The 22,947-nt window shown below is 33.8% G+C and overlaps 1 protein-coding gene across 2 annotated transcripts; it reads right to left on the bottom strand.

Moving 5' to 3' along the window:
* Positions 1-1,108: 1,108 nt before the first annotated feature.
* Positions 1,109-21,739, bottom strand: LOC145322293 (uncharacterized). Of its 2 annotated transcripts, XM_080164182.1 has the most exons (22): positions 21,464-21,739; positions 20,705-20,805; positions 20,258-20,369; positions 16,343-16,375; positions 15,691-15,773; positions 15,211-15,294; positions 14,830-14,896; positions 13,913-13,991; positions 7,952-8,085; positions 7,714-7,770; positions 7,526-7,584; positions 6,994-7,087; positions 6,775-6,857; positions 6,278-6,355; positions 6,039-6,130; positions 5,731-5,829; positions 4,999-5,069; positions 4,447-4,533; positions 3,537-3,641; positions 2,932-3,061; positions 1,848-2,465; positions 1,109-1,748 (listed from the first exon to the last, which is right to left on the bottom strand). In XM_080164182.1, exons 1-20 carry the CDS (start codon positions 21,614-21,616, stop codon positions 2,996-2,998), a joined length of 1,737 nt encoding a protein of 578 aa, XP_080020308.1. In that variant the 5' UTR covers positions 21,617-21,739; the 3' UTR covers positions 1,109-1,748; positions 1,848-2,465; positions 2,932-2,995. The 2 variants fall into 2 exon arrangements, with proteins under 2 accessions (XP_080020308.1, XP_080020309.1); XM_080164183.1 differs by lacking the exons at positions 14,830-14,896; positions 15,211-15,294; positions 15,691-15,773; positions 16,343-16,375 and having other exon boundaries at positions 21,464-21,708.
* Positions 21,740-22,947: the final 1,208 nt, after the last annotated feature.

Below are 22,947 nucleotides of genomic sequence, written 5' to 3'. Positions count from 1 at the left end.
AAAGTAAATTAGTTGAATAACTGTCTATATACAGGATAATGTTTAAGGACATTCTTACATTTTTGGGACTTGATTATAGAGATGATTCGCCAATAGCATTATAACTTTCTTGTTCTAGGAATCTGTATTCCAAAAATCAGATGAACCATAAGGATGACAATATCCATAAAAGGGAAGCTCTGAAGTGGTAGAACAAACAAACATTAACACTTGTAGAGTGTAAGAACTGAATTATCAGAATATAAATGTACAAAAGTCGACAAAACATTATAAGTAAATTTCTTGAAAAAATGCTTAAATACAGGATAATACTTACATTTTTAGAACTGATTATAGAAATAATTTGCTTATAACATAACACTTTGTTGCCATAGGAATCAGTATTCTAACAATAAGATCAATAGGATTAATACATCATATAAAAATTGTTGTTAAAAATATAAAAATAAACATGTCTAAAATGGAAGTACGGACATTCTAGTAACAATTATTGAGTTGCTACGCTTTCTAAATCCTACCAACTACTACAGGTATCACTATGCAAAGGTTGAAATCAAGAGGACAATTCTAACATGCCCAAATTAACGAAAAAGATATCCTTTCCAGACAGACACACCCTAATTATAGAAAGCTTTGCTTTAATATTTAGTGGTAAAAAAGTTGATAATGTTTCAAATGGGCGTACGGGCATTCTGGTAACATTTATAGAGTGGCTATGCTTTCAAAGTTATACCTAACTATTATAGGAATCATCAGCTAACTGTTCCGACGGATGGGCATACGTAAGGACAGACCCTAATTATAGAAAAGGTTTAAAAATCAGACATCTGTATTACATTGCAGGGAAAAAAAATTTCCGCTTTGTTGATATCATGTTTTCTAGCGCACTACAGACTGGCTGACCAAGTGGGTTGTATAGTAAACGCAGATATTATAATCTTCACCTAAACAATCATTTGTAAAACCAGCTGAAAAAAATTCATTTTTCTTACGGAAATTAAGTTTAGTCTCCAATTTTTGTTTTCCCCTAAACATAGCTAACAGACAAACATTTCTAATCTTAGAGTAGCCACGCTAGTAAAGGCTAAACATCACAAAAACAAGTAAATCTTTCAAAAATGTTTTATATTTTAAATTAAAATGGATTGTGATTAATGGCATTTAGGAACAGTTTTGGCATTCTCCTCTTAGAAATATTTTTTTTCAATTTTGAAAATTTTTATACCCTCCCCCTTCCCCCCTGACAAAACAACTATTTTAGGTTAGGTTAGGTTTTAGAATAGGGAGCCGAGCGCTGCGATTAGGTAGGCAAGGGTGCCGAGCGCCGCGGCCAGAGTTCATAGTTCTGTCAAGGGGGGGAGAGGGGGGGGGGGAATTTTCAAAATTAAATAAAATATTCCTAAGAGGATATTACCACAGCTTTTACATAAAGGGATAGTTGCATGAAGTGCATTTCAGAAAAACAATTTCAATTGATATTTTTAAAACTACATGTACAAAATTAAAATCTTTTTAAATATATGCCCTATAAATATAGCTTAAACCATTTAAAAAGAAAATATATGCAGTTCACTAATTTCATAAATAAATGCATTTCGTGCAACTAACCCTTTAAATATACAACAAGTAACATTTTGATATTACATAGTATATAGTAAATATAATTATAATTCAACAGTTTCACAAAATTTTTAGTGACCTTAAATTTTATAATTTCAATATATTTTGTTTGTAAAATTCATTATTTTCTAAATTAAAAAATTATTTAATAAAAAATCCTTAATTTTAAGTTACAAATGCATGGAAGAAATGAAAGAATTAATATTTAAATTTAAACTTGTTCTTACCTACTTACAAACTATGAACAATATTATTTTAACAAAATAGTTTTTACTGAGAGAGAAAAATTTACCCGAAGAAAAACAATTTAACTATTTGAAATTATCATTTTTAGCAAAATAGCGTAGACTACTGTACACTATTGTTTTAGATTATAACTAACGAAAAAGTTTGATTATAAAGAGTTTTTCATTGGATTAAATATCGCCCCCTGTATTTTTTTCTTACATGTCTAGATTCTTAAGAAAATACATTAGATAATGTTCTGAAAAAAGATGTGTTAAATGTAGTTTCACTAAGTATAACACGTTTTTTATGCCAAATTATTAATTATGACTTAATAGATTAAAAAATGAAGACTGAAAAACTGTAGTTTCAAGTTTTGATAAACAAAATTATATAAGGATAGATAAATAATCATTGATTACAACCTTGCATTTATAAATCTTGTAATAATTATAGTTTTCTGTATGACCCGTACAAATATTAATAAGCTTTCAATTATAGCTTAATGACAAACCGAAATGACTGTTATGTTAACTAAAATTTTACAGATATAAAAAGTCTGTTTTTTATTGTGATGTAGGTTGCGATTAGAAACCAGTTTTCTGCAGGGCTGTTAGCATCTGAACAAAAAATGATATTTAATACAAAGATTTATAATAGATGAAATGACTTCAATTTTTAAAAGAGAACTTAAAGGTTCGCTTTGTCCTTCATTAACGGTTAGCACTTTTCATTAATTTTTTTTAGGTAGTTTTCGAAGTACATTCTTGCAACTTTTAATGGTGTATATGAATGAATAACCATGCATAAACTCTATTTTTTCCTAAGCAATTTTAAAAAAAGGTAATATCACCTACGAATACAAAAATTTCGTGACATCATTTCGTTGTCATGTCATGAAATGACAGACTGATGAATAAAACAATGAAACAATTCAAAATCATATTCATCCTATATCGTTACGGATTGAATGACGGACAGACAGAAGAAAATTTTAGAGTGGCTTCACTTAAAAAAGTAATTTGAGTAATTTCACTTATGATGATAGCAACGAATCTTAATAAACCTTAAAATAAAAGTTTATACCTGAAAATAATGGCAGGTTTGGTGGTTGTGTCTATGTGAGCGGCCGCCAGGCTGCTTTTAGGTACTACGCAATGCGCGCTAGGGCCGAGAACACGCGGACAAAGGCTAGCTGTCTTGGACTGCTGGTCTCCTAAAACAAAAAAAAAATTTATTTTCACGACAAAAATATCTTAAAACATTTCTTTAAATAACAAAAAAATAATAAAGAGCTTTAAAATTATTTGTTGAAAAGTTTTTACACTTCAGGTTTGGAACCAACCAATCAAAATTAAATTAAAGTATTGAATGTTTTAAGCCAACGAATACAATAACTACAATAGCGTGGTTGTTATACTTTGGGTTCTAGTGATTTTAGTAAATATGATTTTTGACTTTCTGACTTTCATCTGACCGTATAAATGAAAATATTATATAACTAATGTTAACTCATCAATGTTTATGCACAAAATTACTCCTACTGCAGATTACAATTAGTGGTTGAAACTTGAAAATAAACCAACATATCAAAATCTATTAAGAGTCACCAAGTTGTCAAGCCAACAAGCCAAAAACATTTTCTTATAAAACTTTTGGGACTAGTGTAAAAAAAAACAATTTTCCCGGACCTCTAAGTACCTGTACTGGCCATTAATAGGTGGATTGAATGGCAGGTTATTGGAGACTGGAATGTGATTATCCTCAGGATGAGGAACTGGCCGGCTATCTTTAACCTGGACAGAAATTAATTATTTAAAGGGGGGGGGAGGGGGCGAAAGTGACACTTTTTGAAACCAAAACTAAAAGTCAAAGGAACTCAACTAATTAAAGAGTTACAGATCTGACATTTTGCATGGCAGTTGCTTTATAGGGGTACAATATGGAACTGTGAAGAAACGGCGTCGCAACCGCCGAAAACCGCCGAGAAAAGGCAAAAAAAATTAGGCGGGAAACGGCGGTTGCGCCGCCGTTTCTTCACAGTTCCATATTTTACCCCTATAAAGCAACTGCCATGCAAAATCTCAGACCTGTAACTCCTTTTTTAGTGGAGTTCCTTTGTTGACTTTTAGTTTTGGTTTCAAAAAGTGTCACTTTCGCCCCCCCCCCCCTTTTAGTTTTAAAAATCTCAAGAAGGAAAATAAAAACAAACTAGGAAATGTATTTAAAGAACAGATAGAAATTTTTTGAGCCAAGCTACTTCCAGTAGCGACTTCAACGAATAAACAAAAAGGTAGCGTTTTAATATTTTTAATTAAAGCGTTTTCCATTCAACTTAACATTACAGGAATATGTATTCGTTATGAATGGCTGAAGTAAAAGATCTCAAAATTTCAAAGAATTTTAATTCCATTGGTCAATATAGGGCTTAAAGCTATTTTGAGGACTGAAAGGAAAATAAAACAGCCCAACCTATAAAGTATAGAAGTAACACCCAAATAACCTAATAGAACATAATCGCTCAAAGCCACATGAACAGAAATAGGTAAATAATAGCTATGATGAGATGATCACAGACTCAAGAAAAATCAATTTGTTTACCTTGACAACGTCGAGATAAAGATTTCTGTTCATTTCAGTAGCCAGGTTCATATTGAACATATCACTATCCTTCTCAATATCTTTAACCTAAAAACAACAATGTATAATAAAGATGATTGTAAAGTGTAATCCTAATAAAAGGTCTGCCATTTTCGGTATGAAAGTGCAAGAGTGTGTATGTGTTTATATTCTCTTTAGGTCCCTGAAGGGTTTTAAACTATTAATAAAAGGTCACGTCTACCCTCCCAAGATCAAATAAATCCTAAAAATCTCCAATCTAATTTTATTATCCCTAAAATTATGTGGCGAAGTCAATCTCACCTTCGGGAAGAAGTATTTGTTGTACATTTATGTTTTATTATCTCTGCTAAAAAATGAATGGGGAGACAACGACTAATTAAAAATAAAACAACTATAATGAGCTTATTTTCGCTGGATTTTAAACCTTTAGTTATATAAAAACAGATTGAATTTTATACAAATATTAAATAAGAAGAATGAAGGAAACTAAACATTACAGATAAACTTTTTATCACAACAATAAATATTCACCTTAATTTGATTCCATTGATTGCCATTCAGATTTTGAAAACTTGTATTAACAACATCATTCTTGTATGTACCTTAAGTAATATTTGATCATTAATAATTAACTAGGGTGACAACATCCTCCAGTGGCGAAGCACAAAACATTCGTGTGTGTACATTTATGAAAATAAAATACATGCATTCAATATTTTTTAAGTAATAAAAATTAAAAATGTCCTAATCAGTGAAGTTTCAACAAACTAATAAATTAAGTTATTAACTGTCTTCCCTGACATTTTTTTCTGTCCTAAAATAAGACGCTTTTAACTTAAAAATTATGCCCTATAATATTAACTAGGGTTGGGCCGGATATCCGGTGTGGCCGGATATCCGGTGTGGCCGGATATCCGGCCATTTTCAATATCCGGCCGGATACCGGATATTGAAACTATCCGGCCGGATATCCGGTTCTATAATTTTTAATACTTTACACCAAAAATCTCTGCTTTTAAAAATTTTAAATGGCTATAATTTTCTTATTATTGAAGCTAGAAGAACTTTTTTTCTGAACAAGTTTAACTTTATGTAAATTTGTATAAGATTTCTTAAGAAATTTTTTTTGCTACTGTAGTATCTAGTAATTTGGCCGGTTATCCGGTAATTTGGCCGGATAACCGGATATCCGGCCCAACCCTAATATTAACGTCCTAGAAATTGCTCTATACAAATAGATCTTGGGACCAAAACTAAGCTTACTTATGTCTAGCTTCATTCTCTTGGTGTTGATGATGTCCAGATCTGGCATGTTGATTGTCTTGTTGAACATGGAGGTCACCTCGTACGGTTCAGACTGACCTAAATTTAACGGAACGTGTTTAAGCTGGACTTTAACGAGTAGTAAAATATTACTAGATTTAAATCAGGAATAAGGTATATTAATATTAATCTAAGAAAATTTGGGTGGGAGGGTGGCAGTCAATAGAACAAAGATCAATTATCATATCCAAATTGTATACCTGCTTTTTACAATATAAAAAAATGTGTTTTAATTTAAATTTACGTACCTAAAGCCCTGTTGTAAACATCGTTTACATCAACACCAGAATCAGCACTGGATTCGCTGGATTTCCGCAGAGATTTCGTTGGCATCAAAGGTCTAAACAATAACAATTTTTATTCAAAATTTTAACATTCGTTAATAATTAAGTCTAGTAATAGAAAACTAGTCTTTGTTAGAAATAATGAAATAATATTTTCTTTTCGCACAGGAAAAATAGCTTTAAACCAAGGTGTAAAAACTCACCTGAATCCAGATTGATGTTCTCCAACTCTTGTCTTCTCTGCAATGTGTTGCTCCTCTTCCTGGTGAATGAAGTTGCATCTGAACAATTAAAGTTTGTGAGATTTCAAACAAAATACATAATTTTAAATTTTTTAACTCTTTGAATAATGAATCCTTTGGATAAATTCTGTAAAAGTTAAGATTATGTTTGATGTAATAAAGGTAAATCCCTGTACTAATAATCAGGGATCTAAAGGGATAAGACAATGAATGATAAATTGATGTACATCCCCAATGACTACCGTTCTGTAGGTAACAATTATTGTTTCAAACATTTTGACATTAATCTTTATGAACAAACTACCTAATCAAAATTTAAGTAAATGTTACTCCAAAACTAACCAATAAGAAAACTTAATAAAAAATTTTTAGGAGACTAGTGTAAAAATTATAACAGTCCAATGACCCCCTCTTGACTTATTAAACTAATAGACAGGTTGCATAAACATGGAAAGTACCTTGTGCCATAAGCACACCATCCCTTGATCCAATATTTCTGGCACAGCTTTGTCTTGTACTTGTTGTGGCGGATCATATCATGCTGAAAGTAATTTACGTATTTTATACAGCTTTCTGCGGATACTAAAATAAAAAACTTAACTGTTTTAAACCGGATTTAAACTTCTTTTTTAGCCCTTTCGATATTGGATATTTAAAATTTTTATTTAATATCTTACCCTTAATTTTGCTTTGCCATGAGCGAACTGGCACTGATTTCCATAAATGCATTCACCCTTCTCTCTAAAGTTGCGACAAAACTCTGTCTTAAACCTTAAAGACAAAAAATATGTAAAAGTGAATAAAAATAATCTCGAAATACTACCTATGGAAGTAATACAAAGGGGGGGGGGGGGCGGATGTGCCACTTTTTGAAACCAAAACTAAAAGTCAACAAAGGAACTCAACTAAAAAAAGAGTTACAGGTCTGAGATTTTGCATGGCAGTTGCTTTATAGGGGTACAATATGGAACTGTGAAGAAACGGCGGCGCAACCGCCAAAAACCGCCGTTTCCCGCCGAATTTTTCGGCGGTTGCGCCGCCGTTTCTTCACTGTTCCATATTGTAACCTTATAAAGCAACTGCCATGCAAAATCTCAGACCTGTAACTCTTTTTTTTATTTGAGTTCCTTTGACTTTTAGTTTTGGTTTCAAAATGTGGCACATCCGCCCCCCCCCCCCTTTATAATGATTAATAAATTGTGTCTATACCTGGGATTTGGGGATATAATCTGGCCAGGCTTTCCATCCTGTGAGATCATTTGACTTCCCTAAATTAAAATAACAATTTTAGACCAGCTAAACGACGGATTTTAAAATACATAAGTTTCTTGTGGTGGCAAAGTAATAAATTAGGAATAAACAAAGATTTTATTGAAAGCTTCGTTAATTAAACTTACATCTTTAGATTCATTATCAACTCCACTGGCGTAACTAGCTGTATCCATATGCTGAACCTAAAAAGTAACATAAGTTAACTGAACGGAAACCCCAAAATAAATATTAGAATAGGTATTTAAGTGGCTAAATAAACCGCACACTTTTCATAGAACTATTACATATTTATGAATATAAAGGGGATATTTCCTTAACACTAGTTTACACTTAATTTACCTTATAAAAATAAAATATATAAACCTGTAATAATTTTTGTGCCAGTCTAGTAGCACTGTCATGGTCCCATGTGTCAGGATTACTGTCCCACAATGGAGTCTCTTCGTTTGTACCCCAAATTTCCTGGGAATCACCGAGAGTGGACCATTGAGATTCGCCTAAAATTCAAATTCGCAAGAAAATTTTAAAATTTGGTTGGGTTCATACAGGTACTGCAAGACCTGATCATATAAATACAACTTAGTTAATAATAATAAAATGCAACCTTATTTTATACGTCGCCCCTAGTTTCTAGAAGAAGGTAAGGGAAATAGCTTAAAACCACTCTAAGATATCCACTTAAATTACATCAAATTAGGACCAGCAATTAACAAGATCTTTAGCTTCAGACAAAAAAAAACTAACTACCTTAATTACAGGTTAGTCGTGCGTTAGTTGACAGGGAAACTACTTGAACATATTTCTATTACCATTCGGCAACTACTTGTTAAACTAGTGTCTATAACGTATGGGGGGGGGGTAGATTCTAATGGTAAAATGTTGTTTACTTGTCAGCAGCACGATGAGCCAAGCCCTCAAAATTTCTTTAAAAACCTTTAATCTATTAATAACGCTATGTGTAAAGCTTGATTTCATATGACTGATATTTAAAATTTAGGAAGTAAAAAATAACCTGTTTGTTGTTGTACTATAGGTAAACTAGAGGCATTTTCTGCGGGTGTTGTTGAAACAGGAGCTGTTGAAACTTGTGGAGTTGTTAGAGGCGTCTCTGATTCTGTGCTTACTACTGTTGTACCTTATCAAAATCATAATTTGAAATAAAATCTTTTAAGTTTTTTATTTAACACAAATAGAAACTTAAACTCATATCAGAAGTTCATTTTATGAAAAATAACAAAAAATTTGGCGCGAGAGAGGAATTTAAGCTTTAATGTTCTTATCATGGGGAGTAATACTATGAACAAAATGAAGTAGAATGTTATACATACCTGATTCTGTGCTCTGTTCAGTAACCTCCTGGCAGTGGCGGCAGTGGCTGCTGTTGCAGTTGCAGCTTCGTCAGTAACATCTCCAGGATCCCCATCAACTTGAGAACTGAACATACACTCTCCGTCCAGTTGGGAATTAAACATTGACATATATTCAGCAAGATCTATATGATGAAATTCGGTGTTGACATCGCCCTCTTGAGGTGTCACCATGCCCCCGTCAACCTGGCTGGCACCAACGGGTGCTGGCAGCATCACTAGTTACAGGGCCATCAACGGAACCTAGGAAAAAAAATATACATTTTAAAGGACATTCAAATGTAAACCTTATTTACTTACATTAATCTATAAATATCTTTCCTTAAAATATATGTTTCAACTTCCTTTGAATTTTTCTAAAAAGGTTAATTAAGAAGTCTCAATACCTGTAACACTAGCTGTAGGTTGGTTGCCAATACCAGCCGCCGACATAACGACCATCTGCTGGCCGCCTCCTGCGCTGCTGCCAACAACAACCTGTTGGCCGCCAGCGGTAACTAGCTGGCCGTGGTTTGATGTTGGTTGGCTGCTGACTGTGTTTACTAATTGAACTGTTTTACCTCCGTGAGTGGCACTGCCAGCTATGCTGGTCAAAACTGTTACGGGTTTTCCTCCTGAGAAAAAGATCAATGTGAAGTTGAACAAACAAGTAATGCATTGTATTTTTAAGAGATAGATCTTAAAAAGTGAATTTTATAAATAATCTTTTGCATGATTTGTTATTTCTATTTTATTTGATAATAGAATTTAGGTGTGATTGTAGAAAATTAAAATTAACATACCAATCATCATAGTCTGTGTGCGGCCAGGTAGAACTCCCTGGCCTGCCGGCAGCGTCAAAATTTGTCCGGCTCCGCTGGAAATTATCTGAGATCCGCCCCCCGGCTTACCCAACACATTCACTGTCTTCACCCCCTGCTGGTTAGGTATGCTAACCATAACAGGTCTGGAGAATGATGTTCCAGACAATTGTCCACTGCTCACAACAATCATTTTAACACCGCCCCCGGCGCCCTGTGTAGCATACATTGTCTGTCCCGGACCGCCGGCGGTTGAATATTGGGCGCCCAGTGATTTGACCGCTGCGCCGCCGGCTGTGGTCATCACAATGACCTGTTAGCCACCGGCGGTGCGGATGGTTTGACCGCCAGATTTGTTTCTAACTATAGTTTGTTTGCCGCCGATATTTTGAACTTGTCCTCCTTGTCCTAAAATTTACACAAAAAAAATAATTTTTAAGATATTGTCATTCTTATGTGTTATGCGTGGAGCTCATACACAAAACATACGTATAAACCTAACATCCTATATCATTATTTATACACATATTAGTCAAAACAACGTTAGCTTTTGAAAAAAAAGTGGGCATCATCGTGAGTACACAGTAAAAATACGTAGGTATAACAATACCATAAGTTTAGAGTTATAGCCAGGGATATGAAGTCATAAGACAATGGACTATAAATTGATGTACAATACATTCCGCATGCAATGTTAATGCACAAAATTACCCATACTGCAGATTACAATTAGTGGTTGAAACGTTTGGACACCCAACTTAATAAACCAACCAATCAAAATCCATTAAGAGTCACCAGGTTGTCAAGCCAACGAATAAGAAAACGTTATTGTAAAACTTTGGGGACAATTGTAATAATCAGCTCATCTCTCTGGTTATAGAACTGCCATACAAACAACTAAAAATAATGTATACCTGTACGCCCTGAATGCCTCCAGATTTAACCATTATGCCAGCTGTATTTATTGTCTTCACACCAGAAACTGCTGGTTTTGTCAGCTTTCCAACTAAAGAAATTAACACATTAAATTAATATAAATAAATGTTCCCCCCAAACTTCCAGAACTCGATTGTTAGATGTAAGGTGGTTTAAGGTTGGGAAGGGACAATTCTAAACAAAATAGTATCAAAATCTATTGAACTATTGGTTCATCATTTACAATTGAGGTAAGGAATAATTCCCCCCCACAGGGTTGGTTATAAGGGGAAAAATTTTTCAAAATAAATGCAATAAAATTTTTTTTGGCGGCGGTGGCGGAAAACGGCGGCGGAAGTTAATTAGAAAAGTTAATTTTCTCTAAAAATACACATGAACCACCAGAAAATTTTTTTACGTCTTTATCTGTAACAGGAGCCGAGATAGAGGGGGGAGGGGCTCTTGGAGCCCCCCCCTCCAATCTATTAAGGTGGGAATTGGGGCCCGATCTATAAGGGTTAAAGGAATGTGTTAACATTTAAATGCATCTTATTTTGATGGTCTCTACCTGGCGCTCCAGCTGTGGGTCTACGGAGCAGTGGCCGCCGTCAGAGGACTGCACAAGTTTTTACTCAGTTAATTTACATTACATAATTACATAACAATAACAATAGCAACTTAACAAGAGGAGCAATTTATAACAAATGATAATTAAATTTTTAGCTTTAGCTAATAGGAAAAAAATTATATCACTATTCATCCCTTAGAAACCTTTAATTAAAGGAACACTGCAAGAAATATACCACTTTAACTACTGATAGACTGCCACGAGTAGACCCAATACCCAAAATTATGGTTTATTTAAATTGGTCATTGACAGTTATTATTAAAAAATCACGCACTTTGGAAAAACCAGTTTTCAGGCATAATATGTTGAAAACAATGAATTATTTTGTTCTGATTCAAAATGTCCCATTTCAATGAAGAAAATTAGACATTGATTATTGAAAATTATGATAATTAATTTTTGTACATGCCTATCTTGAGTCACTAGAAAACAAATCTCTAATATAATTTTTTCCTTATTAGAAAAAACTTCTTTAAAATATGTAAAAATACACATTTTTATTTTATGTCCATAGAACTTCTTAGCCATTTTCATTCGGTCTGCCATGCGTTTCAATGTTTCCAACTTTCGTCTGGGGGCACTCCATTTGTATGTACTTTTTGAAGCCTCCAACCAGGGATCACATGTCAAAATTTTTTGTTACACTACTTTCATACAACAAAAACACTACTTTACACAACTTTTTTTTTTTTTTTTTTTTAACCCGCGACCGTGGCTCAACACGTAGCGCATTCGCTCGTCGTCGGGAAGGTGATAGGTTCGAATCTCGGTCCGACACCGCGTTAAAAACTAAAGACGTTAAAAATGGTTCCCACTGCTACTATGTCAAATGCGCGATGTAAATAGTTAGAGTGGGGGGAATGCCTTGGCCCAAAACAGGCGCAACTCGTTACCATGCACAGTTAGGACTTCTCAGACAAAGGTCGTGCATCACAGAGAGTTGGTTGTACTGTACCATGGGTATGAGGTGAAGGACCAAGAGTCTAGCCTTGAGTTGACAAGTTGACTGTTCAGTCCAGGTGCAACTCACCCATACGACATTAGCATTACACGACTTTTTAAAAAGAGAAGGGGGAGGGAGAAAAAAGGGGGAAGGGGATAAGTAAAAAGGGGAAGGGGATAAAGGGGGAAACTTTTTACTTGCATCCAGATTTTTAAGTAAACATAAGTAACATTCAAATTAAACTACAATATCGATTATTTCCTAAAAATCTGCTGTGATTTCATAGAAGGAATGTTTTAAATATTTGTATATATGTGTTCCAAAGGAGATAAATTTAGAGAATTGCTGGATGAAGTTTATAATACCCCCTAGGGTGAAATATAACTCCAAACAATAAAAAAATGTGCACTTCATTATTCAATTTTGGTTCAAAGAGAATTTTCTTTGGACATATTCAAAATTTAAGAAATACACAATAATTTTGGAAATTACATGACTTTTAGCCAAAAAAAAGGTTGTGTCATGACTCAATAATTTTTAATTGCAACCAAAGTGAAATACACAACACGACATTGTGATCCATGCCTCTATCATATCTTCGTGTGCCTGTATGTCAAATTCTAAAAAAATATTACAGGGGTGTATATTTTGCACAAGATTCATTTTTTCCCTTGCTGCCAAAATTTTAATTTTTTTTCTCATCCTATTTTTTCCAGCAAGGAAGGGTATAAAATGAAAAAATATTTTCAGAACTCTTTACTTTATTCTTATTATCCTCCCTCCCACATATTTTTTTAGTTGTTTTTTACCAATACTTATAGTTTTCTTAATTTTTCCATTTTTCCCCCCAACCAAATATTATTTTTTACGCCCCTTTAGCAGGGTAAAATTTGCAGAAATTACACCCCTGAAATATTATCACTCCTCAACTTAAACCTTGTTAATAGCATTTCCTTATTGAACAAAATATATCATCTATTATTAATACTTTTTGTAAACATACAAGCTATTTAAAAAACAAGTAGCGAAGCACAAAAATCATGTATGGGAATACATAAAAGTAGATTTAAAGTATATTTATTAAAATCAAGAACAGATTTATCGAAGAAAATAAACACATGTTTTGTATAATAATGACGGTCAAAGTAAATTACATAAAAGATGCTCATAATAATAGGAAAAATTATTTTGATATCCCAAAAAAGTTTTAAAATTGAACCAAAAACACCAAAGACATGGGGAAATATGTAAACTATATAAAATTAGCCGAAAACCTGATAAAATACAACCTGACCGCCATGGTTGTTTTCTTCAAACAACAGGAAATTTAATTTTTATATCCTTAACATAAAAAATTTTGAAAATCGGACTATATACATCAGAGATATGGAAAAATAGGGAAAAAATTTAAAAATAGCCAAAAACCTGCAAAAATCCCGGCAGTCTGACCGTCATGGTTGTTTTCTTTAAATGACAGGAAATTTAATTTAAACTAAGACATAGGGACATACGGACATATTGACATATCAAATTATAGAGTAGCTTCGCTACTAAAAATAAAATCTAATAACACACACTTGTGAGAACAGCACAACAGTGAGTACCAATTAAAGAGTAGCGCTGCTACTTGAAATCAGATTTAACTTTTACACAAATGACAAGATAAATTACCTTTAAACCTTTCAAATGTATTGCATATGGTAGGCTTGCCTATCTGTCTCCTGTTGTATCGGCTGAAAAAAGTTTCAACCTGAAAAATTACAAATTATTAAGTTTATCTTTTTATATAAAAAGGAAATCTTTTCTATAATTAGAGTAGGTATGTCCTTCCCTAACGGATAGATTTTTCGTTAAATTAGGCATGTTCGAATTGTCCTATTGCATGCTGATTTCTGTAGTAGTTAGATACAATTTAAAAAAGTAACAATTCTACAATCATTATCAGAATGTCCGAATGTCCTTTTTAAACATGTTGATTTTTTAACTTTTTAACAACAAATTTTTATGCTTTTCCCATTAATTCAGGCATGTTAGAATTGTCAAATTGATTATAAACTTTACATAGTTTCCTTTATTAGTTAGGTAAAATTTAGAAAACGTAGCAACTTTATAATTGTTACCAGAATGTCTATTTAAACATGTTGATTTTTTAAATTTTCTATAATTAGGGTCTCCGTCCAAATAAAACTGATAGCATTTTTTGTTAATTTAGGCATGTTAGAATTGTCATTTTCAAACTTTACATTGTGATGTAGTTAGGTACGATTAGAAAGCGTAGTAACTCTATAATCATAAATTGAATTCTACCAATGAAATGTTAAAAATTTTCATGTACTTATAAATGCAACTTTGTTATTGAAGCTAGAGACTTCAAATTTTGGGTATTGGGTCTACTCATGGAAGTCTTTCAGCAATTAGACAGGTGTATTTCTTGCAGGGATCCTTTAGGCATTAATAGGGTTGGATTTGATTTTAAAAGCTATCAGATGTTTGAAAACAAAAATATATAAAATGTAATGCTTTAAAAGTAAAAGCCATTAAAGGTTAGATCTATTTTACATTACCTTTAATTTTAAAAAAAAACTTACTTTATTGTTGGTTATATTCTCCTCATGTAAAATTCTTACATAGAGATTCCAATAAATTGGATTGAACCTATACAAGAATTTTGAATTTAAGTTTGTTTTATGTAAAAATAAGCCTTAAATTGATTAATGAAATAAATTATTCTGGAGCTCTATAAAAAAAATCTTAAAGTTGTGGGTATTTCATCATAATAGAATTATTTTATCTTTGTTAACATATCCTCTCAGTCCAAAGATAAAGCCTATACTCATGGTTTATGCAAATATGTCAAAACTTCACTTCCCCCCCCCTTAACAAAAATTTAACATAACATGTGTATTGACAACTTTTACATGTGTAGAAATCTGTGTGGGTTAAATTTCATTTTGACTATTCTTTCCTACCTTGTAAGCCAGGTTCTTTCAAAATAATCGCAAACGAACCTTCCCTCCGATGGACGTTGTAGCAAATAAGGGCGTACAATGCATCTGCAAAAAAAATATGCAATGATCTAAGAAACAAAGTAACTAATTTTAAAAGAAAAGTTTTTCTTTAATTATGGTCAGTCCGTAATGGATAGCTTTCATCGTTAATTTAGGCATTTTAGAATTTTCCTATCAATTTCAAACTTTGACAGGTGATTCCTATAGTAGTAAGGTATGTTTTAGAAAGCGTAGCAACTCTATAATTGATAGCAGATTGTCCGTGTGTCTATTTCAAACATGTTCATTTGTAACCTTTTCAACAAAAGATTTGTTCAGATTTTCAAATACTGATTCCCAATACAACAAAGTAAATTGTTATTAGCAAAGTATCTCTTTAATCAAGTCCTATAAAAAGTATGTCTAATATTCAAACAGACAGACAAAACACTAATAAGTTACCTGTACGCCCTTAGCACCTCATGGGGAGGAAAGAAGGGAAGGCAAGCTAGAAAAATCTCCCCTCTTTCAAAAAAGATGTCCCTTAGATTTGAGATTAAGTTACATACAAAATAGTACAAAAACAATATATTTATATGCCTGTAAATGTTTAAAAAAGGGAAAGGTGAAAGTGCTAATTAAAAAAATAATATGCTAAGATTGTATCTATTGATATCAAAAGTGACACAAAATTAGGGTTGGCAATCCATATCTGGTATCTGGAATCCGCCCATTTTTTGGTCAATGTTTTAATCTGAATCCGTATCCGGAATCCTTTTTTTAATAGCAGATTTGGATTCTTAATTGGTAGGCTAAAATTAGCTAGCGTCTTGAGTTTTTTCTTTCAACTCCCATTTATGAAGGCAAAGATTATCATCATTATATATAAAATCTTTGAAAATCTGGTTTGATTCTCAGAAGAAAATTATGAGAATACCAAGAACATTAATTTTTAGGACATATATAACACTTAATTTTTTTAAAAAGCCTTTTAAAATATTGGAAGAATCTAGAATCCGCCAATAATAAAAATCAAGAATCTGCAGGAATACGCCATTTTTTTTGTCGGATTCTTGGCTATTCCCTGATGTTAAATAAATGTATCTCAATTCCTGGCAATCAATTTTTTTTTCTTCAACTTTCTCATCTAAAAAAATATTGTTCATATAAACAAGATTAATGGAATTTTAACAAAACATTTTTAAATAATAGGGGGAGGCAAAAATGAAAATTTTTAAACAAAAACTAAAATTCAAAGGAACTCAACTAAATAAAGAAATACAGCTCTGAGATTTTGCTTTAAAGAGGCACAATATGGAACTGTGAAGAAACGGAACTGCCGTTTCCGCCGATTTTTTTTTTACCTTTTCTCGCCAAATTAGGCTATATTCACCTTAGATGAACCATTTTTATCAGTCCGTGTATTTGCACTTGACACTTTAATTTTTTTAATATTGACATAATTGAAAAATTCCAACAAAATTATCTAATTTTGCGAGAAAATGTAAAAATAATTCGGTAGGAAACGGTGGTTTTCAGCAGGAGCGGCAGTTCTGCCGCCGTTTCTTTAAATTTCCATGTTGTACCTCTTTTAAGCAACTGCCATGCTAAATCTTAGAGCTGTAACTCTTTATATAGTTGAGTTCCTTTTTGTTATGGTTTCAAAAAGTGTTACTTCTGACTCCCCCCTTTAACAGGAATCAACAATTTAAAGTTTAAATCAATCACTTGATTCTAATATTGTTAAATGAACTATCAGAACTACTTCATATAATAATTCAAACTGAACCTAATCTAGGATAAGCTTTACTTGAAAAACTTAACCTATGTGGCTATAAAGCTTAAAAGACAAACCTTTAACTTAACAGCTTTTAAAAAATGGAAATAACATCCATTGATTGAAGCTTTCTTAAACACATTTTTGATGCTGTTTATCACCTAAATGAGATAAAGGCAGTTATTTTTTTTGTTTAAATGGAATACTTTCAAGTTAGAAAATATGAAATTTTACACAAAGGATCAATATCATATATATAAATAAGATAGAAGTCTTTTTTTTAAAATCCAGGTATCTAAAGGGATAATGACAATGGCCGATAAATTGATGTTCATCCCCAATGATTATTCACAACGTTACCCTTTCTTTAGATTAAAGTTAGTGGCTGAAACGTTTGAACACTCAACTTAGTTAACCAACCAATCAAAATTTACTTAAGTCCCCAAAGTTGTTTCGCCAATGAATAAGAAAACGTTATTATATAACTATGGGGACAAGTGTACTAAACAGCCTATTGTCCCCTCTCTCTCTGATTTTAATCCCAAAAATGTTGTAAAATTTAAAAAAAATATTACCTAAATCGAAAGTTTTCTGAGCAGCTGTGGTTGTTGGTGGTGGCTGTGACGTTATCACTTGCGGCGGCGGAACCTCCTCAATATCTTTTTGCTGGCCACCTTGTTGAACAATAAACTGGCCGGGTTGAGCTGCTATTGGCACTAAAGTAGGCGTTGTTTGTAAGGGAGCATTGGGTCGTAACAACAACATAGGGCCACCACCACCCTGCTGTTGAATTATCATGGGAGTGCCAGCTGTCCCACCTCCAGACTGAGCCACCATTTGTCCCATTATAATTGGAGTGCCTCCAGGCTGGACACTACTGAGCACACCATTGGAATTAATAATTATGGAATGCTGAGTTTGACCGGCAGATACATTTGTTACAGGCGCCTGGTTTTGTGTGGTAACCATCGAGTTTAAGGTACTGGTAAGTCTTGTCCTGTCCTGGGGGCTGATTCCGGACACACCAACCGTCTGAGAATTAACAGGTGACGTGCTTTGTGGAGGATGATATTTAGCTGCAGTGGTATTGGTAACTATTGCTTGCCCTACACCAGTATTAGGTTGTAGTTGAATTTGAAAAACCTGACCCCCACTATTAACTAAAGTGCCGCTAGAACTAAATTGCAGTGGTTGCATTCCAGAAATTACATTTCCAGGTACAAAAGAGGCGCCAGGTGGCAGGACAGTAGCTCCACCACCCGGCCCTGAAGGTGCAAGTATAACAGAGTTTTGGGGCAGGGATACAGACTGAGGGGATAACACAGAATGGGGAACACTCACGCTTCCAGGAGATTTTACAGAGTAGTGCTTGTTTAGAGGTGATGAAGGTGGTATACTACTGGCTGGGGATTGAGGTGGAAGCAAGTTGGCAGGAGATGGCTGGGGTGTCATGTTGCTGACTGGAGACGGCGGCGGCGGGAAGGCGGCTGGTGATTTCATAGGAAGATACGTCACCGGTGAAGGAGGCTGGGCAGGAGACGGCGTGGCAAACTGGTGGGTAGCGGGGGACGGCGGCACACTTGCAGGAGATTGCATTTGGTGCGGGGATTGAGGCACAGGAGCTGGTGACGCATGCATGCTTGGGTGGGGAGAACAGCCAGGTTGACTGCTGCTGGATCTATGCAAGGAGGGGAGGCCCATGGGTTGGTTAAGCATTGGGCCACCAGGCGAGGGAAAGCTGCTGTACATAGGCACATGGCGGGGCGTCACATCAGCACTCTCAAAAATATCTTCATTTAGAACATCAAGGTCTGATGTATCATGCCCTCCCTGTCCCAGAACTCCAGTGTCCAAATCCTAGGTGAAAAATATGTGTTCTTGCAAAGTGAAGATTATTATCACAAACTATTTAAGCAAGACTAAACTACCTATATAAAGTTATTAAAGCAGTATTATTATTCTAAAATATGTATTTAACATCATAAATACTTTTATGTCCCTAAATAACCCATTTAAAATACTTTACTGGCAATTAGTTTCAAATCTTTAAATCTAAGAAGGAATTCAGACTTGTATATTTCAAAAGATTAATAATATATTATTATAAAGATAATTGTCATAAGTAATTTGAATTATATACGTCATTAATTGACCGCAAACGTTTTAATTATAATACTGGGGGGAGGCGGATGTGCAACTTTTTGAAACCAAAACTAAAAGTCAAAGGAACTCAACTAAAAAAAGAGTTACAGGTCTGAGATTTTGCATGGCAGTTGCTTTATAGGGTTACAATATGGAACAGTGAAGAAACGGCGGTGCAACCGCCGAAAACCGCCGAGAAATTGCAAAAAAAAATTGGCGGGAAACGGCGGTTTTCGGCGGTTGCGCCGCCGTTTCTTCACAGTTCCATATTGTACCCCTATAAAGCAACTGCCATGCAAAATCTCAGACCTGTAACTCTTTTTTTAGTTGAGTTCCTTTGATGACTTTTAGTTTTGGTTTCAAAAAGTGGCACATCCGCCTCCCCCCTTTTCTCACTGAAAACAAATATTCAGTTTTTCTTTTTGTATACTTAAAAAACATGACCTAAAAAATTGCTCATGTTCGTAAATTCCCACCCCTTATTAATTCCTATAATCCTTTAATTTGATTGACAGGTTAAGATATAACTTCATAATTTATCCATAATTTGTAATTAAATGCTTTAATAAAAAAAAATCAAACTTCAATAACTTTTTTGTCTTTAGAGATTTTTTTGTCAAATAAGAAGGAGTTTTTTTTCTTTTTACTATAACCTACGTTATTAAAGAAGATTCTTTTACTGCAAATGCATCACAGTCAAGAAATGTGAAAAAATGACAAATTGCAGTTTCTTAAAAATGCTTTTGTGAGGAGCTAAAAAGCATTTCACCTTTAAAACTCATTAAGATACTTTTCTTATACCTTATTCTAAATTAATATTAAAATTTTAAGATTTTTTTATACATAATAGAAGAGTTATTTTAATTAGTATTATAATAAGTATAGATGTATATTGTATACAGATAACTACCTGCCCCCCTTTTCCAAGAACCTTTTTGTCTGCTAGCAAATTATTTTTTCTGTTACTTGGCTGTGTTAATATTCCCGACAATATAGGTTGATTTTTAAAGACCCAATTGAAGGTCGGCACATAACAGTTATCTAACCCCTTCCCCCTCTAGTGTTTTACTCTGTAGTTTTGATTTACATTTTCATATTGAGATTTTTTACCTGGTTAGGGGTAGAAGGTGGTTTTGGGGTGTTGGCTCCACTCATTATTCCGCCATCCGTGGGGGGTCCTCCCATTTCTGGGGGCGGGCTGGTAGCCATGCTATTACGGGGACTGTTCCTGTATTCATTTGTGATTTTCAAACATTTTTATTTCATGAGAAATTTTGTGTAAATCATACCTATCTATAATTAAAGAAACGTCGCTTAATTTTTATCTCAAAGTGCCTTGTTTAATGTTTACTTCAAATACTCCCATACTATTGTGTATGAAATAAATTGAAAGCAAGGGAAGGGGGCGAATAATTTTTTTCTAATTCTTTAGGGCACTGAATCTATTTGCCCCGCAGGGGTTAGCAATAGGTATTTTTAAAAAACAGAATTTGGTACATTTGAAGAAATCATAATTCACAGATTATTGTTGAATCATTAAATCAAATGTATGAAAACCCATTCCTGTCATGCTGATTAGGGGGAGGTCCAGTGGAATCTCTGGGACTGGTCGACGGCTGCTGGTCATGAGAACTGCTGCCAGACTGCCGTCCGCGGTCCTAGATAGGTAATTAACATTAATGATATGGTGAAATGCAGCCAAAACAGTGATCCTCACTCAATCAGTTAGCATGTCACTGTTCATAAGTATTATTTTAAAATTATTAATATGTTTGAACATAAGTTAAGGCTATTATCTTGGAAGATTTTTAAAAAGTTTAAGGGGGGGGGGGGGGGGGGGGTTTAATGCAACCATCTCGTAATCAGTGATTAAATTGAACTGAAATTTTTCATGGGTAATCCTTGGTAGGTCTATTTTCCCTAAATCGAACAAAAAGTTGGAAAAGTAACGGCTGGCGGCTCAGCCATTTACCCGCGTTTTGCCTATTTTCAGGGCAAATTCATCATTAATTACGTAGGAATCAACTTTTAAAAACATATTTTTTTGTTTAATTCATGTAAAATGATAGCAATAGCCATTTTTTAAGTTTCTAGTACCAACAGCAACCGGCTAGAACTTAAATAAGATTTTTGAGCCAAAAAAAGTAATATGTGTTCTTTTTGTTCGAATTAGGGAAAATAGACCTACCAAGGATTATTCATGCAAAATTTAAGATCAAAATTCGAATTCTAAGTGTTATTCAATCATTGATTACGAGATGGTTGCATTAACCCACCCCCCCCCCCCCCCCCCCCCCTCCTTTAATCCTAACATACCATGAAGAGTAAGTTTCCTTCTTCCTCTCTTCTTTTCAACTCCTTTAATTTGTTTGTCCATGAATTTTTACCCATAGTTCTAAGTTCTGAAATAAAATATTTTATGCTGATACTGTTGTTCCTGCCTAAATACACTTTACGACTTCCAACCATTTTTAAGATTTTTAAAGAAACCAAAAGTGTTCCCAATTTTCAGCCCATTAAGGGGAAAAGGGAAATGGGCATAAACCGGTTATAAAATATCTGAATCAATTAAGATATCATATGCCCAAGACCGCTAAAACGCTAAAACGGGACCATGGTCAGAAAAAAACACCCCAAAGGAAGTTCCGGGAATGCCTGATTTTAGCAAACCAAAGGGGGGGGGGGTTAAATTTTGACATAATTTGGCTTAATGTGAATATTCTCATTACAAAATACCTTATTCTATCCTTCAACTTACTAAAAATATTACTTTAAGATAATAAGTATTTTAACATTGTGTAAAAAAATTTTAAATTCAGATTTTTTACCACTAGCACAACAAATTCACATTTTTAAAAAATTTTTTAATCCAACTCTTGTTTGGTCTTATTAAAGACTTATGTTTAAATTCAAGCCAGTCAGGTGCCTAACTCTGTACATCAGGCATGTAATGGGAATCCCCCTTCCCTTTCATCCTTTCAACCAGGAGGAAAAGTCATCCCCTCTCATGCGATGCTCCACCCTTTATTTTTGAATGAAATGTATTGCTCAAGTCTAACCGGCCAATAGAGGAAGAGGCTTCCACTTACCCCCTCCCCCGACCCTCTGCTTATTTGACCGGTTGTGTATAAAGAAATTCTATGGATTCTTGGATATCTTGAAACCGGTTTGTGACCATTTCCCTCTCCCCCTTTATGGCCCGAAAATGGGGAACACTTTTGCTTTCATGAAAAATCTTAAAAATGGTTTCAATAAGTGGGCTCATATTAACCCCTTAGCTGATGATAACGTGAACAGTCTTAAATAATTTATTTTAAAAATATTTTTTTATATTCATTTGGGGTTTATGGTTTTTAGTGTCGTTTTTTATGATTGTAATAAGTTTATTTGTATTCATGTGATATTAATGAAATTTTATTTAGAGACTACCAATTACTTTAACTAGCTATGTTTAAAATGTCATCGATCTTGAAAGGCCAACGAATTAACGACACTGAAAGACAATCAACATTTTTTATTTAATAGTATAAAAAAAGACTTTTTAAAATGTAGTACCTACGGACAAAGTTTGCATAATTAAAGGGATTTAAACATAAAAATGGATCATGAAGCATAAAAGAACTGCGATTCTCATTTGTCTAAAGAATCTACACAAAAAATTTCAGACTCCTTTCTTTATTTTTAGTGGTTTATTTTTGCAAGAAAAGTTAATGTAAATTTTGTTACAGGAAAAAAATAATTGATCCGAAATTTAAACCTACTAAATGAAAACTAGCATAAATCCTGCCCTGTGGGTCTGC

Source organism: Acartia tonsa, chromosome 6 (assembly GCF_053477335.1).
Source record: "Acartia tonsa isolate MP-2025a chromosome 6, ASM5347733v1, whole genome shotgun sequence".
Taxonomy (NCBI): domain Eukaryota; kingdom Metazoa; phylum Arthropoda; class Copepoda; order Calanoida; family Acartiidae; genus Acartia; species Acartia tonsa.
The sequence above is the reverse complement of the archived record's forward strand: the minus strand, read 5'-3'. Positions and strand labels throughout refer to the sequence as shown.

Bases quoted from the DNA above. Each gene is read 5' to 3' on its own strand.
- LOC145322293 (XM_080164182.1), bottom strand. From the start codon at position 21,616: ATGGTTGGAAGTCGTAAAGTGTATTTAGGCAGGAACAACAGTATCAGC. The intron at 7,585-7,713 runs GTAAGTTTAATT...ATTTTAATTTAG, and splicing joins TTGATAATGAATCTAAAGAT to GGAAGTCAAATGATCTCACA. The intron at 3,642-4,446 runs GTAAACAAATTG...ATTTCTGTCCAG, and splicing joins TTTATCTCGACGTTGTCAAG to GTTAAAGATAGCCGGCCAGT.